This window comes from Penicillium samsonianum (assembly GCF_028829775.1).
Source record: "Penicillium samsonianum strain IBT 33392 chromosome Unknown utg000004l_segment0_segment0, whole genome shotgun sequence".
NCBI classification, from domain to species: domain Eukaryota; kingdom Fungi; phylum Ascomycota; class Eurotiomycetes; order Eurotiales; family Aspergillaceae; genus Penicillium; species Penicillium samsonianum.
This window is the reverse complement of record NW_026643262.1, coordinates 1,592,110-1,608,784: the sequence shown is the minus strand read 5'-3', so window position 1 is coordinate 1,608,784 and position 16,675 is coordinate 1,592,110. Positions and strand designations below refer to the sequence as shown.

At 48.0% G+C, this 16,675-nt stretch overlaps 6 protein-coding genes across 6 annotated transcripts; 2 read left to right on the top strand and 4 right to left on the bottom strand.

Annotated features, from left to right (window-relative positions):
- Positions 1-325: 325 nt before the first annotated feature.
- Positions 326-1,312, bottom strand: sho1 (osmosensor SHO1; the record flags this gene model as incomplete). Its single annotated transcript, XM_057280251.1, has 3 exons — positions 326-976; positions 1,035-1,190; positions 1,244-1,312. The coding sequence occupies 3 exons, from the start codon at positions 1,310-1,312 to the stop codon at positions 326-328; spliced, it is 876 nt and encodes a 291-aa protein (XP_057134511.1).
- Positions 1,313-2,926: 1,614 nt separating this feature from the next.
- On the bottom strand, positions 2,927-6,283 carry N7471_007531 (uncharacterized protein; the record flags this gene model as incomplete). The annotated part of the gene is made up of 5 exons (XM_057280250.1): positions 2,927-3,029; positions 3,093-3,545; positions 3,604-4,247; positions 4,310-5,585; positions 5,622-6,283. The coding sequence occupies 5 exons, from the start codon at positions 6,281-6,283 to the stop codon at positions 2,927-2,929; spliced, it is 3,138 nt and encodes a 1,045-aa protein (XP_057134510.1).
- A 1,731-nt stretch (positions 6,284-8,014) lies between these two features.
- N7471_007530 (putative nuclear distribution protein RO10) lies at positions 8,015-8,823 on the bottom strand (the record flags this gene model as incomplete). Its single annotated transcript, XM_057280249.1, has 2 exons — positions 8,015-8,421; positions 8,592-8,823. 2 exons carry the CDS (start codon positions 8,821-8,823, stop codon positions 8,015-8,017), a joined length of 639 nt encoding a protein of 212 aa, XP_057134509.1.
- Positions 8,824-9,174: 351 nt separating this feature from the next.
- N7471_007529 (ubiquitin-associated-like domain-containing protein) lies at positions 9,175-11,891 on the bottom strand (the record flags this gene model as incomplete). Its single annotated transcript, XM_057280248.1, has 7 exons — positions 9,175-9,534; positions 9,589-10,049; positions 10,105-11,334; positions 11,399-11,536; positions 11,593-11,629; positions 11,681-11,749; positions 11,805-11,891. The coding sequence occupies 7 exons, from the start codon at positions 11,889-11,891 to the stop codon at positions 9,175-9,177; spliced, it is 2,382 nt and encodes a 793-aa protein (XP_057134508.1).
- Positions 11,892-12,527: 636 nt separating this feature from the next.
- N7471_007528 (SET domain protein) lies at positions 12,528-13,814 on the top strand (the record flags this gene model as incomplete). The annotated part of the gene is made up of 1 exon (XM_057280247.1): positions 12,528-13,814. One exon carries the CDS (start codon positions 12,528-12,530, stop codon positions 13,812-13,814), a length of 1,287 nt encoding a protein of 428 aa, XP_057134507.1.
- A 368-nt stretch (positions 13,815-14,182) lies between these two features.
- Positions 14,183-16,459, top strand: N7471_007527 (uncharacterized protein; the record flags this gene model as incomplete). Its single annotated transcript, XM_057280246.1, has 7 exons — positions 14,183-14,332; positions 14,418-14,488; positions 14,544-14,691; positions 14,754-14,789; positions 14,843-15,889; positions 15,953-16,232; positions 16,338-16,459. The coding sequence occupies 7 exons, from the start codon at positions 14,183-14,185 to the stop codon at positions 16,457-16,459; spliced, it is 1,854 nt and encodes a 617-aa protein (XP_057134506.1).
- Between the last annotated feature and the right edge of the window lie 216 nt (positions 16,460-16,675).

Here is a 16,675-nt window from a genome sequence, read left to right as displayed (position 1 = left end):
CCGATTCCAACATGACAATGGAGAATAGCACCTCGACCATGAAGGAGCATAAAGGAAAGACGCGGGATAACCACCCGCTAGAGTAAAAACCAAGAAACCCCCAAATCACAAAAAGAAAAAAACGTACCAAGAAGGGAAAGGGCATGCAACACAAAACAGAAGGAGGCCATCAAGACATCACGTTAAAGGAACCAAAGAAATACACACACATCGAGGTTGGATCCGAAGGGTATCAAGGGGAAGGGGAACAGATTTTGCGACAGAACAAAGGGCAAGAAACTCGGACAAAAAAGAACAAACAGACATCATGCATACGGACCAGAGATCACAGAAGGATCAGATAGTTCGAGGGCGCAATGCCAGTATCTCCATTTTGCTTCCGAGCCTGCCACCATCGGCCGCTCACATCGGATACTTCCAAGATCTCGTGCTTGGCGAAGCTGATTTCATTGGCGTCTTCCGGGTTGGCGTCATATGAGTAGATGGCCTTGGCCCGGTAGGGGTAGTCTGTTGGCTGGGGCACTTCGCCCACTTCTTGCTCGCCGTTACCGGGAGTCGGGGGGTTGGGTGTACCGAAGCGAGGCGCAGAGGAGGATCGTTCGGTGCCGGGCGCGCCACCGGGGTATCCGGAGACGGGAGACGAGGTTTCGAACCCGCCTAGTTGGGCGGAGGTGTACATCTGCGGGGTGGTGTTGGTTGCCATGGTATCTGGGCGGGCGCCGAATGCGCTGGACATGGGGCGGCTGCCGCGGTAGGAGGGCTCGGGGGGCTGTTCCTTGTTCAGGGCGAAGGAGTCGATGAAGCCGCGGTGGGTGGCCTGGGGTGTGGAGCCGAAGTAGAAGATCCAGATGATGATGATCATGGAAAGTAGGATGAAGCCTGCGCCTGCTGCTTGCATGGAGGCTTGTTTTCCGTAGATCAGGTTGTTTGCGCTCGTGGATGTTAGGACGAGGCCACAGGCAAGGTAACCGACGATCTGGGGACATTGTTAGTACCAGAGCCTTATAGTGTCCTGCATTGAAGAGTCATCATACCGCGACGCCATAAACGTGGCCCGTGTCAGTGCCAAAGGTCGTGATGAGGCCCACAATGACACAAAACATGTATGAGATGGCCCACCATGAGTAGTTGGGATAGTCGGATTGCAAATCGGCGATGATAGATGAGATGAAAGCAATAAGCCATGCCAGCTAGAATTGTATGTTAGTCAAGGTCGGGTCATGTAGGAGAAAGTCGAACGAACAATTGAAATCGAGACGGTCATGAGCGCGAACGGATCGCCTAGGATGTTGCTAGGCCGGAATTTGGCCATTTTGTTGGATTTGCGGGGTTAGGCTTGGGTAGAATAAAATTGGTATGGAATGGTCGAAGAAAAAGAGGGAACGGCGATGAGCGATGTGCTTGTATATAAGAGTTGTTGATTGTTGATTGTTGGGTCCTGAACGAGGCGGACGGGAAGGAGTGACTGTGGTTAGTTAGTGTGGGAACGACAGGTGTGATTGCATGAAATGTGCCAATGAATTATGATAACAGATATAAAGAAAGCGCCTATGACATTGTAGGAAGATATAGGATTAAAGTACCTTGCTAAAACCGAAGTGGGTTTAGAGACAATCCGTGGGTGAAGAGGTTGGGAGGCAAAAGAAAGAAGGGTCCCCTTACAGAGAGGCAAAACAGCACCAGGCTGGGGGAAAGGGAAAGAAACAAGAGAGAGAGAATAAGTTAAAAAAGGAAAAAAAGAGTGGATAAGATTGAAGGTTGAAGGAGAAGAGAGAGAGAGAAGAAGCAATAATAAAAAGGAGGAAAAGTGGCAGATACGCTGTGGAGAACGGGCCCCCCTGGAAATCGACGGTCTCGATTCTTTGGAAAGGAAATTAACGAAATTTGAATGGAAATTACTGGATTTCATCGGGTTAGAATTACAACAATGTTTGGACTAAATCATCTGAAACTGTTTAAATTACCCTATTTCTTTTCTAATTCATCTCTTAACATAAACAATGAAAAGGGACTTGATTTGGTACAAATCTATAAATATCCGCTCTAAATATCTCTTAGTCACCTCCGCTTTGTGCCTGGGGGTGGATGTCCTCTCGGTTTAGGCCATGCTACGAGTCCATGTTCATAAGACCTAAAAATGGAAAAATTATTACCAATTTGGGGCTGTGGCGCAATTGGTAGCGCGTGGTAAGTTCAGAACAAATCTGAAGTCTATAAAACAACAACTAACAAATTTAATAGCGACTCCAGTTCGCAAGGTTATCTGGTCGAGACGGGTCAGCCTCATCTTCTTTTTTTTTTTTTTTTCTTTTTTTCTTTTTCTAGAAGAAAATTGCCCGTATCACTGGACCGTTTTGATTTTATTTACTTGTGAAAAAAAAAGAGAGACAGATAACTACAAGCACATGCGAATACAGAAGTACATACCGAGCCAGCCTCGATCGCATCTAAGCAGCACGTTCTGTCAGATGTATGGATGATTTATACTATCGAATCCATATACCATACTTATAGATGTCTGATACAGGTAGTTAGTTAACTAGTTAGTTAGTTAGTACATGCTAGGTACATGTAAGCTATCATGAAAAGTCACTCTAGAATTTCCAAGTACAAGGCTTGATAATTGTAGTCAAACCACCTTTATCCATGATGAGTGTATTTCCGGTCTAGAACCTTTAAGAACGGGGCCTTTCAGGACGCTTATTAAACTGAAGTTTTCTTTTACTTCAGCCCGCAGGTAAAGATGTAGTGATCTCAGACCTCCTAGAGAGCTTGTCTCTATGCGCCCTGTACATCAGAGATGTCTAAACGCGGCGCCGAGATAGTTAATTCCGTCCCCGCAATCTTCACATCCTTGTTTTCAGCTCTTTTCCGTGCGTAATCCCTGCATTGGACCTTTTTCTGTGAGTACACAGTACAAATAACTTCAAGATTGCGTATCAATTGAGCGGTTTTTCTTGAATGTGCCAAATCGTGTGCCCAGGCACTGAGTGGGTTGAATTGGGGGTGATATCGACATCTTCCACTTGCTAAAAGCCTGCAGCTAGTGTCACTAAGTTTTCCCCATTTATATGAAGATAAGGAGTACATACTCTCGAAAGTTATTCCAAAAATTATCTGTGCGATGTGGCCATTTGAGAGGGTCTCCAATGAACAAGGTACCCCCTTCTGGCCAATATTCCCGTAGGCACATCCAGAGGAGCCAAAGTGCGTCTGCTGGAAGAGGGGGGCTGTCGTAGGGTTCAAGCAGGCTTGATTTCTTCCACCCCAAATGCAACAGCCCTAAGCTCGGTCCGTCGAAATGGCTCTGGGCAATTGGGCTTCCATTTTTCATTGAAGAGGCTATGTTACCAATCGTCGCCTTCCAAGATAATGTTGTCTCTTGTTCCCATAGTTCAATGAGTTGCTGTCCCATCGCCGTATTGTCCTGGCAGTCGTTTAGCCGGCATACGGGAAAAGTGGCTAGGTTCTTCGATCCTAAAGTTCCTTCCATGGTCCGGTAGGGATTTCCAGTCTCGTCTTGTATGTCGATTCCATGAGGCGTGCTGAAAAATGTATCAGTCTTTTTTTCAGTCAAGTCATTTAGAGCATATTGCAACTCACAAAAAGATGTATTTCCGCACTGCAGGGCTAGGATCGAAATTTGACAGTGGCAGACGTAGGGTGAACGTGATATCGTGCCCCTGGCCATTTTTCCAATAGATGGCAAAGCCACCATTTCTCCAAGCATAGACTTCGCCCCCATTCCAAGTGCGAAAATATTGGGGAACAATTCTTCCTTGGGCTAATTTATGCGCTTCTGCCACCTGCGATGGCCGCATATTATCGCATAGGTTTGAGGTAAACAAGCTCACGGCTTCTTGGGGCGTCATTTGTGTTGGCAATCCCAAAAGAGGACCATTCCAAGGCACCAATACCCCAGAAGCCTTCTGTTGCCGGATCGAGACAGATAAATGAGAACATTTCCGTAGACAATCTTGCGACTTCCTAGAGATCTGCCGCTGAAGGAAAACATCCGGTCCTTGCGCAGCCTTTAAGAGCTTTGTGGCGGTACTCACCGAGGCATCGGCGAAAAACGACGTGCCTTCGTCCAGCGAACAAGCCCACGCCCACCAGGCATTCCTATTCTCACGGGGGATGTGTTCATACAGCTCTGGGATATTTGAATCCCATAAAGTGCGAACTTGCTGCCTTCGTTGGAGTGACAGTGGCGGGCCTAACGCGAATCCAATGAAAAGGAATCGATCCTAAGTAGATCTTAGTATGTCAATTTAAAGTCGGGAATTATAAGGCTCGATAATTAACGTACTGTGACTGATCTTGCCGCGATGCCCAAGTCTGCTCGCCCTCGGACAGCAAGACTAGATGGGGGGCTCGGCCCTTCGGAGCGAAGCTTGTCTTTCAACAATTTGAATGACCTGTAGAAGCCCTTCCGCTCAAAAGTTTCTTCGACAGTTACCTTGATGTGTTGACACCAGGCTTCGCGCGGTTGAGATTCAAAGGTCTTTTCTGAATCGAGACAAATCTTGATAGCGAAGAGAAGAACCCAAAGCGTCATATCAAATATCTTGCTAAAGGTCTCAGGGTTACGACAGAATTTTGCTTTACCTGGGTGAAAGCATGGAATTTGGATGAAACAGACTCCATCGCAGTCAATCACTTCTAGCTGCCCAACCTTTGCCTCAAACTTCTGGGATGCAGGGTAGGCGAATGAGTGATTGAAACCAGAGGCCGCACTTGAAGAAGGCTTGACCCCCAGCGTGAGAATTATCATGGGCTTGGTCAAGATTGTATAAATCTTTGCAAATCTTACTGCCTCTTGGAGATCTTTTCCTTCGGCTTTCAACCACGGAGAAAGATTGATAAAAGGAAGTGTGCCCCCTGAGATCAACAAGTTCAAGTGCTGGTCAGAAAGTGGCTCGCCTTTCTCCCAACACCAAAGCCTTTTCAAGTAGTTTTTGATTAGCGTAGCCGAGTTGCTTGTTCCAGAGTAGAAGCCTTCGGTGTTTCTCCATGCCTTGAGACTCATCTCAGCGCCAAGAGTCAAGAACAAAACAAATTTTCCACGAAAGAGCGAGGGCCGGGCTTGTCGAAAAATGGCCGTACGGAGCGCATCTGGGAACTCTAACACCTGTCTGTCAGAACGACAAACTGAAAGCTTGTGCAATTTGGTATACTCCTGGATCTTCATTGCCCAGGTTGAGATCGGCTCGCAATCTTCCATCAGTTGGAAATCCAAGGAGCTCAGGTAAGAATGGGTATTGGTTCCCAGGTCGATAAAGGCTCTTCGGTGAGACTCAATTGGTGTGAATGTCCACTGAGGGGCTTCACAGATTCTTTGGTTCACCAGAGACGATAGATCGAGGAGTGCAATGAGGGCTTGCTCTTTTTGCTCACTAAATTGTCGCAAACATACCCCTGGAAGCTCATATATCATCACTGCATCAACCACCAATGGATGGGTTCTCCCCAAAGCTTGGAGGAATTTTGATATGAATGCAACTTTGATTGACTGAAAAGTGAGATCATGTCTGTGACGTAAAAGAGCAGACCTTTCCGTCCTCCCCACGTATCGGATATACACGCTTTCATCTGGCTTCAAGAAATCAATACAGCCTGACTAAGCTGCGGTGGTGGCGGTCTCAAGCCCAGCATCATTGAACTGCGCAATAACATCCAAAAGCTGTTTCACGGTCAATTGGAAGGACCTCACATATAAGATGACTGTTCGGTCTTCTTTCTCGGGGAGCTCTCTGTTTGTCGCAAGTCGTAGGTTGAGGGCTTTTGACAAAATGTGGTCCGGAACTTGAATCGGCGTATGTATGATTGTCTCCCAAGAGATGTTGTTTGAATCATTCGGAAGGCAGTGATTCAACAAAACGGGGTCTATGTTCTGGGTATCCACTCCACCCTTCTCCAGACGATCCAGAACAATGTTCGTAACGGCCCTGCGAAGACCACATTGACCTGTGATATGCGCTAGGCGGGATGAAGTCTCTGATAGTCGTCGCTGCCGAGGAGCGTTAGCTCGGACAAAGGCACCTGAATGACTATTGGATCGTGGACGCGTAATCCCAGGCGACTCTTTCTGGGCAGCGCTAAGAGGTGGTGATGACCTCTTAGGGGGAGGGAAAGTCTCTCTGTCCCCCCGCAGGTGGCGTACATGAAGGGGTCCTGCGAGGGAAGGCAATTCTGCTCCGAGGATCTCACCACCTGCCCCCAAACGGCTTGTAGTAGCAGACCCTATGAAAGAGAGAGAAGGAGAAATGGGAGAATGAGACATCTTAATACTGTTTCATAACGATCACAGCGGCAAGTGGGAGTGTAGTGGGAAGGGGAAAAGGGGGGAGAGAGGTTCAAAGGTGTGTCCAGGAAACAGAGTGCACTCTTACCCCAGAAGTCAATCTTAAGAGGCGCTTGTGATGCCCTCCTTTTGTTGCTTGAAGTCGCACCTTCCTACCTTGAAACCATGAATATTTTCCTAGGTATCTGAGCAGGAGCGAGGTTCTACGGGTTACAGGGATTACGTTTCTCAATATAATGACCCTCGCAGATCTGCCAAGGCAGCTGTATGAGTCCTATGGCCCAGTTGTTATGTGACTAGGCTATTATGGCAATAAGGGTGTATTCGACCTCTAGTAGTGGACGATATGGTGATTTAACCAACTACGGCGGAACTAGGGCTTTCGTTGTGATTAGACACCTCAGGCATCAATCGAAGGCAACACAAAGTGTCACGCACAACCTTGATTGTTGCCACCTAAAGAGTTTGCACAGATTGTGTAGAAATCAACTAAACTTTGAGGGAGAGAAATAAGTGAAGAAGGAAGCGACTTGGAAGACAACAAAGAATATTCGTCTATAAAAAGATAAAAAAAGAAGATGAGGCTGACCCGTCTCGACCAGATAACCTTGCGAACTGGAGTCGCTAATGAATTCGTTAGTATTGTTTCGTAGGACTGATATTGTTCATGGTGAACTTACCACGCGCTACCAATTGCGCCACAGCCCCAAGTTGGTGAATATTTTCTCTCTATTTTGCATCGCGAGAGTAAACGACGTACTTGGCCTTTTCTCCCACAAAAAACGCTAAAATACAAATAAAAACCATATAAAACCGTAAAAGATAAGCAATTGATATAACAAGTGAAGATAAATTATCAAAATACATAAAATGAAGATGAAAAAAAAAGAAGATGAGGCTGACCCGTCTCGACCAGATAACCTTGCGAACTGGAGTCGCTATTAAATTTGTTAGTTGTTGTTTTATAGACTTCAGATTTGTTCTGAACTTACCACGCGCTACCAATTGCGCCACAGCCCCAAATTGGTGACATGTTTTCCGCGCTATGGTTTTATGAATATATACATATTTTACTGCATTTGGACATGTATGATTTCTGCTTAACTAGTTATATACTCCGGGGTTGGTGACTTGTTCATGTTAGCTAACACACAGCACGAACTGTGGATATCATCCATAGGCAACTCAATCCTAACCCTAACAAGTTAGTAGTCAATATACCGATTCCACATCAACCACAGTTTGCGGGGTGAAGAATCTGGGGTAGGTTAGCGCATTCCAATTGGGTTTCACACCTTCCAAGGAATCCGTCGGGATGGAATGGGGAATACACCATAAACAATTTTCACGTGCGAGATGGCGACACCTGATATAGGAGGGGCCTGGGGGATACCTTTGCATGCTCCGTCTTGAAACGTATCAATTCTTGACTTGACCGAGCTGGATATCATATTCCCCCCATATCCACAGATGTAAAGTTAAATACCAACATACATCCATATGCGCATGTATGTTGTAGATTGATTGAATCCTTCCATAGGTATGTTAAACTGGGGAGTATCCCATCTGCGCTGTTCAAGATAAAAACACCGTACGCCCAAATCAAAGGTATCATAGCAAAAAAGCAATATCAACAGCCAGAGGCATCACACCCCTCCAGCTCCTCTCCAGAATACCACCTGAAACAAGGCATTTAGGGAAGCTTCCCCTCTAAACTTCTTCCTCCCTTCCCTGTCTAACAACCTCCCCCCTCCTAACCTCCCTCTCAACATCCTCCAGTCTCCCCTCCCACTCAGCCCAGCACTCCCCACTCCCAACAAGCCCAACATCATACCAGCGCTGCAGCACGCGCGCCGTGCGCACCCGCAGCTCCGAGATCTCAGCCGCCTGCTCGCTCTGTGTCTGCGCGAGCCGGTCGAGCTGTGGCTGTAGGTCGATTAGTGCTGCGGAGCTCTGCGCGTCTGGCACGGGGAGGTCATTTAGTGAGGTAAGCCGCGAGGCGGTTTCAGGGAAAGCGGTAGCATAGGAGAGGACTATTGAGGCTAGGGTTTGGGTTGTGAGGCCTTCGGGGATTTGGTGGGGTGGTGTTGTTTTGAAGAGGTCGGGGTTGCGGTCGTCTGGTTGGTTTGTGTTAGTATGAGATTGAATGGGATGGTTTTAGGTGGATAGTTGAGAGTCCAGTATGCAGATATTAGGAATCTGGATTTAGATAGGGAGAGGGTAAGAGATGAGGGGGTGTGTTGTGGTGATAATGCGCGTGTAAATAACATTGATACTGGTTACATACGGAGTTGTAGAACGTCCCGTACGGCTGGGACACCCCGGCTAAGCCGTTCTAATTCTGATTCTAGCCGTGCGAGTCGGCGGGAGACTGTCTCTTCGAGAGATGTGGGCTTTTCGGGGGTGGTAGGGACGCCGGTCCAGTCTGTGGCGCCGGTGAGGAGGTAAGTGAGGCGGCGTAGGCGCGCCTCGAGGAGTTCGATGGTGGCTCCGGCCACTGCGTCACTTTCGAGGGCCATGGTCTATGGGGATCAAAGATCAATTGGGGGAATTGTGAGGGGGGTGACTGAAAAATAGTGTCAGGAGCTTGGTGAGGTCAGTGCAAACATGGCAAAATGTGGGGACAAGCTTATCAGCTGTACAAAAAGTGTACAATATTCCAAGGTTGTACATATGTACATTTGACCTCGGGAGGGTTATATAAGGATCTGTCTACTATGTAGTATGAAATTCTTCATACTAGATCGATACTTAGGACTTAGGGGTTCATTACAATCATTTGGCATATGGCCGAATCTTGACATTGCTCTACAGTATCTACATATTCATCATTCATTATTCATAGGCTTCCCCGCATGCTTCATTCAATGCTACTTCGCGTGCTCAAGATGACGTGTCATCTCCTCATCATCTGCATCGTTCCACCTTGAATCCACTTGCGAGGCAGCGGGCGCCATAGAGTTGGTTGTGGCGGCACGGTGACCCAAGAGACTCACTCCACCCTTCTCCTGCATCTCTTGGCTGGGCTTTGGTTCGTCGTCGAACCCGGAGACCTCGTAGTCAAAGACATTCACCTGTGTGGCCTTCTCTATCATTTCAGGCTGCTGTTCTTTGTGCTGGGTTTCCGCGTTGTTCAACTCCGGCCAGGAATCTTCCTGGTCACTAAAGATTATGGTAGGGGTATTCTCGAATTCGCCCCCAAAGGCCTCGTTGTCTCTACTCATGAAGCCCTGTATTCCGTTAGCCGGGAACTCGTAAACAATATGAAAAAGACTGCGTTTTACCTGAAGCTGTGACGGCGCAGGATCCACTTGGGCATTCACTGCATTCTCGCTCGCATAAACGAGTAAGACAGAATTCCACTCTTCCCGAGCGGCTTTGAGGACTTCAACCTCCTGAACTTTCCGAATAGTGTAGCCAACAACCTCGCCATCCTGTGTGACTGCAGTGTTGCCTTGGGCCTTTCGTTTCTCGGCTTGTCGGGTCTTTCCATCTTCCGCTGAGAAGCTGATACGCAACCACTGGTAGTCATTGCTGTTTTCAGTGTCCGAGTCCACATCCATCAAATGTCCTGGGGCAGTCGTTTTGGGATTCGATAAAACGTAAGTCACATGCGGTTCAGTGCATACGCCTCGTAGCGTATACTTGTAGACAGGGGGCTCGGAAGGTGATTTGGGAGGCTCGGTAAGTGTCTTTGATATCTCACGGAGAGAGTCCATGGCACTCTGCTTTCTAAGTTCCAGTTCTGCGCTCGGATTATTAGCCAACAATATGAGCATGGTAGTAACGGCTGTTTTTACCTTTGAGCTTGGCTTCTATATTTGTGGCAATTGCTCTCAATTCCTCTGCAACTCGCATCGTCGCTGTAGCTGCCACTCCGGAGCTGGACTGATCGAACTCGCTCACTTGCTCTGGCGCAACCACTGGCACCGCCTGGGCAGCTTGTTCAAGGAGTTCCGTGATCGTCGAGCCCCCCACAGGGTCCCGTGGGATGGTATAGCGATGTATGAGTTGCTCGAGTCTCAACACATCTCCCTGTATCTGCTGTCGTTTTGCACGAAATTCACGAGCAAAATCTCGGCAGCTGCTAAGATACCGATCGGGATAGAACACAGAATGAATATCCACACCCACAGGGTTTGGTTTTTGAAAAGCATCGAGTCTAATGACTAGCACCTCTGCTAAGTGTTCAAGCCATGCGTCGTCAAGCTCCTTCCCCGGTCTATCAGACCATAAAGCCGAATCCAAAACGTCATAGAGCGTTTGGTCATTGTCTTGCTCAACAGGAGGCTCAAAAGCGAAGAGCTCCCTGGTATCGGGCTCAGCAAACTCGTCGAAAGGTTCTTTCTTGTATGCATGTGACGTGAATATGGTTGCCAGTGGATTTTCAGGATCTGCCTGAATGGCTGCACCATGCCATGCTTCCAAAAACCTGGTGACGACCTCCTCCGAATCTGCCGATAACGATGACATGCTCTTGATCTTTGCCAAGCTGTCGCTGCTGCCAAAAGCACGTTTCGTGGTGTCCATAAAAGCCATCAGTCGCTGGGTCTCATGAATGATATCATCCCAGTCGCTATCCCCGGTCTTGCCATCATTCACCGTGACAATCTTTGGCAGGTTAATCGGTTGCCCGTTCCACCACTGCGGCTCATGACCGTAGTCAAATAGCGGCTTGTTCCGCAAGAGCAACGCTTCTCGTGCGAGGGGAATACTATGAAGAATTGTCAAGAGCCCTCCTAGGTAAATGCCGTCAGGGTTGGGGCGGATGAACGCAGGCTCGCCCTCCACTCTTTTGCGGTCTTCTGGGTCTGGGCTAATCATGACTTCTTCGGAGGATGTGTTGAATAGGGTCATCGCCCAAGCACCTTCTTCGTAGTGGTCCCGGGTTGCTTTGTTGAATTGCGGCTGTTTATTCAATGTCACTCCGGTTTCCTGCTGTCCTATGTCCGAATTCAATGACATAGCAACCGCCTGCTGCAATTCCTTTTCTTCGCGTTCCGCCAGACTGAGACCTTGTCCGGAACCTTCTATATGGTCAAATAACCGCAAATTAGTATAGCTCTTGCAATTGAAATGTCAAGACTGTGATACCTTTCGGAGCGGTCGCGACAGAATCTTGATATCCAGTATTTTGTTCCGGGTCGCGTATATCTGTTCGGGAAGGAGGACGAGAGGGCGGTGCTGTTGCTGGCATTGGTGGCGCATTGTCTTGTTGGGCAAAATCCCATGCTGGGGCGGGGTATGTTAATTCCTAAACCGAGTTCGCATAAGGGAGGTGATCTTACAAGAGCCTCTGTTGTCATTCCAGTAACTAGTTATCGGCTTTGAGGTGTCAGATCATAGCTAGGATTTGCTGCGCGTCGCCAAATTTACCTTTAGCTGAGACCCTGTCGGATCTTCGAAGTACGCGTTGATCGCTTTCTGGGAGTCCAGGTTGTTTCCCTGTACGCAATAAATTAGCTGAGATATTTTTGTCAACCCAGTGGCAGTCTCGTACCTTCAAGAAGGCGATGGCTTGCTCGCGTGTCGTGCTTGTGAAGCTGACGAAGCTGGTGATAGCTTCCTCGGTCGGTTCGGAGGCCATGTTGTCTGGTTCTGCGCTGAAAGTAAAAATCAATAGATCAATGTACAAGCATGACAGGGATACAAAAAGCAAATAGAACAAAGCAAATGAAAGCAGAAGAGTTGGAAAAGAGAAAGAGACAAAGTGTCGCAACGGAGCTTCCCCACCACATGACGCCAAGCGTCATTCCTGTACTCCGTATTTGCATCGCTTTGTACTTCCTTTTGTGCTTCCCCTTGTCCTCACCCTGCCTCGGTTCTTCACTTCTTTGAGCCTAAAATATACATGCTTGGCTAGTCTCGGGCATTTCTTTCAGTTCTTAGCCTGTTTCGAGTTTACCAAGGCTCATCTGTCGGACCTGTTCACGTCCACAATGGATATATGAATATTTCGAGAACTCATTATCTTTCTTTCAGGAGTTTGAATGGCCTACACCGGGTCTTTATACTACAATACTATTTATGATTGAAACAAAGCAGTGCATAATGCTTGGGCTGTATGCGAGTCGACGCGAGCGAATATAAAGACCCCTCTCTTCCGCGCCAGATAATCATTCCACACACATTCTAAACAACACATCATCCAGCATCCAGCATCCAACACTTCACTTTCACCTTTACAAGCCTTCATAAATTGTTATATTCTATAGCTACCACAATGGCTCCGAGACGCAACACTGCAAACAAGAAAGCCACCAACAGGAAGACTGCCAACAAGGCTCCCCATTCTCCCGTCGATCTCAACAAGCTTTTCCCACCCTGGGGCTCTGAAGCATCACTGAACCAGACGGCAAACAAGGAAGCTACCGATATCCTCCTTGCCGTGTACCATGACATCAACGCCTACTGCAACCTTGAGAGACTTGCGAAAGAGAAAGTTTACGGTTGTCAAGAGACATATTCCAACTTGCTTGTCTTCACAGAAGGATTTGTCGAGCGGGAAATCGGCTACTACATGTCCTGCGTGAAATCCTTCGAGGCGGAACGTGGTGAGTTCCAACCCGTCACACCTAACAGCAGATTTTTAGAGTTCGTTACTGGGCTCGGATGGAAGATGTTTGCTATTTGTTCCCATGCCGAAGCATTCCGACGAGGTATCAAAGAAGCCAACGATAGAACCTGGGGGTTCTTCCTCCAGAAGATTCAGGAAAACTTCTTGAGTATTGAACTTTATGCGCACAGCCGTACCCTGAAGTGGCGTAACATTATCTGGACCTACCAGGACTACCCCATCCTAGGCCTGCCAGATATGAAGCCCGAGATCGAGAAATACATGGAGTGGAAAGTCGACCACCCTCACCACACTGTCATCACACTCGACGGCAAGTTGAAGGAGCCCACCTACAACGGCAAGTTACAGCAACACATTAACGAGAGTATCTATGACCCCAAGAAGTGGCGTGGTCAGAAACAGGACCCGACGCTTCGCCACAAGCCGAATGGCAGTCCGATCAACGTCGGGCGCGATTGCACTCTATGCGGCAGCACTGTTTCTTGTGATTGCCGCTTGACATCTCGGGCAGGAGAACTGGTTGAGCTGAGAGAATACCCCGAGACGGGTACTGGTGTTCGAGCGCTGACGAGATTCGAGCGCGGAGATATTCTCGATATATTCATGGGTGAGCTCCTTCCCGAATCCGTAGAGGTGGTCTATCCCCTGACGCAAACCGACGACAAACCCACTACGGATGCCGGTACAGCTCGCGCTTTGTGTGTAATTTGCCCCCACCAGTTTGGTAACTGGACCCGTTATATTGGCCACTCGTGCCGGCCCGCGACGCAGTTCACGACTCGCACCATTGGAAACCGAGTTGTGTGCACAGTTGAAGCTATTCGTGATATTCTGCCCTTTGAAGAGATCACTGTTAGCTACGGTGATAAGTACTGGAACTCCGCAGACTATGACTGTCTATGCGGACACTGCGATGGCTCTGGGACTGACTAGGAATAGGCTAATCCTCCGATAGGTTGTGCATTTTGGAGTTGAGAACTGATTTTGATAGCAAAGCATTGAATAGACCATTGATTTATTTTATTTGAATGCATATTATTGTAGGAAACACGTAGTGTTCACTGGTATAAACCTTGGAACGTGATAGGGTGTAGTTCCTCGGCATCCCCGCAGTTTTGGGCGTGCGGGGAAAGCTATACTTTCCGCGGACCTACTCCGCCCTTGCCCTCTTCAATGGTTCCAAACCCCTTTGAATTACTTTAATTGCTACCTATTGCAGTGCCCTATTCGGTCGATACAGTCAATTGCAGCCCTCAGGTAGAGTCATGAGACCTTGGTCAAGCTAGCATTGGAATAAAAACATGAGCTACAGCGGAATTCTCACGGGGCTTGGCCTGAGAGGCCGTACATCCTGTCGGAAGTCCATGTTTGGAGGAAAGAGAGTCCTTCAGCAAGCATCCTTGGTCAAGAGAGGACTACTGACACAGAGCTATGCGCGGGGGCCATCTGATGTGAGCATTCTCTGTCCAAGAACAATTGGAAATAACACGATTGTTGTGAAGCAATATTTATCTGACCATATTGCTTTCTATGTAGCCGCCCTTGATTGAGTCCACAGTTGGGGATCATTTCGCCAAGATTGTCGCGGAATGCGGAGACAGAACAGCGTGAGAACCGTGACGCAAGGTACAATTGAGACTAGACGCTGACTATACTGTCTAGTGTTGTCTCAAGACATCAGAATGATCGAGCAACATATGCCTCCTTAGACACAAGAAGCAATGCTCTCGCTCGGGGGCTGGAATCACTGGGTATTGGGAAGGGGGAGCGGGTTGGAGTCATGCTTGGGAACTCGATGGAATACGCCGTGGTACGTTGGGTATTAATGGAAATGTTTAGGAAGAAGACAACAAGGCTAATATCCGTGACCAGGCAACATACGCGTTATTCAAACTTGGTGCCGTTCTGGTAAGTCGGCCCGCTCATTGTGGTATGCGACATCGTGTCTAATAATCTGATAGGTTCCGCTCAATCCGTCTTTCAATACTGCACAAGTGATTGCAGCCCTGGGCCACCTGGAAGCCAGTCATCTTTTAATCAGCACAGAGTCCAATCTGCCTCGGAAAAAACCACGCAGCAATGTTCCGTTACTCGATGACCTTGTTGAAGACCTCCACAAGCCAAACTTGGAGTCCATATTGGTCCCTTCTCTGAAGAATATCATTATGGTCGACAACTCTGAAGGCCGCGTGGATATATCATCCTATAGAAGCTTGACGCCGTATGCATCCATTATGTCCCAGCTTACTGCAGACGGCCGCCCGCTTCCTCCTCAGAATCTCTCTCCAGATGAAACTGTGAATATCCAGTTCACGTCAGGAACCACATCAATGCCCAAGGCAGCATGCCTCACCCACCGCTCCATCCTAAATAACGGCTCTCAGATCGGCGATCGCATGCTTCTCACGCCGAATGACATTGTCTGTTGCCCACCGCCGCTGTTTCATTGCTTCGGCGGTATATTAGGCTATATGGCGACAGCAACCCACGGCTCGGCCATCGTCTTCCCCAGTGAATCTTTCAATGCTCGTGCTGCGTTAGAGGCTGTTCAAGAAGAGAAATGTACCGCGCTGCATGGTGTACCGACGATGTTCCTCGAGGAGCTGAGCATGATCGAGACGGGAGAAATCTCCCGCGAAGGATTCCAGCATCTTCGCACGGGCATCGCTGCTGGAAGCAGTATACCTTCTGAGATAATGAAAAAACTGCACAAGGTACTGAATCTAACCGAATTGACAATTTGTTACGGAATGACGGAAACAAGCCCCGTCTCGGCTATGACAACGACGGATGATCCCATTGATAAGCGGATCTACTCTGTCGGAAAGCTCATGCCACATGTCGAGGCAAAGATCGTACACCCGGTGGACAAGAAAGATATTCTGCCTATAGAGAGACGGGGTGAGTTGGCAGTGAGCGGGTACCTGCTGATGAAGGAATACTGGGGCGATCCAGTAAAGACCGCGGAGGTGATGATTCCAGATGACTCTGGCAAGGTGTGGATGCATGTGAGTCTAATCTTCCATTCTTTATTTCCAGTAAAGTTTTTTTATCTGACCCTGTGGTTTTAGACTGGAGACGAAGCTTCCATGTCACCAGATGGATATATCACTATCACTGGACGGATCAAAGATCTGATCATCCGCGGTGGCGAGAATATACACCCCCTAGAGATCGAGAATTGCTTGCTGGCCAACAATGGCGTTGCAGATGTGTCTGTCGTTGGCGTCCCCGACGTGAGATATGGCGAGGCAGTGGCTGCTTTCGTTGTTCCTCGGGACCACGGTTCAAATGCAGTCACTGCTGAGGATATTCAGCAATGGGTGCGTGAAAAGCTTAGCAATCATCTTGGTAAGTCATAACCCAGACTACTGCATCGTTTTACATCGTTTGCAGCTGGTCTTCGATCATCCTAATAATTGTCCTATGGACCGAACTAATGTTTTATTTGCTTAGTTCCGAAGCATGTCTTCTTTTTGGGCCCCTTGGAGCCTTTCCCCAAGACAGCGAGTGGAAAGATCCAGAAGTTTAAGCTTAGGGAGAAGGCCATTGCACTTTTAGCCAAAAGCGCTGCATGAATAGCGAGCATACAAGGCCGAGGCCTGACTTTGCACAGATTCTAAATGGATAAGTGCCTGGTACGTTTGTACATACTGATTTATTCAAGTCTCATTGCTCATTAGATAGAATTGTCATATGATCATTGGAAGGCTAAATCACGAGCCTGAGTAGATACATCGATACTATTCGTTTTGAGCACTGCCATAAATGTAGTATCATACAAGGAAGCCAGG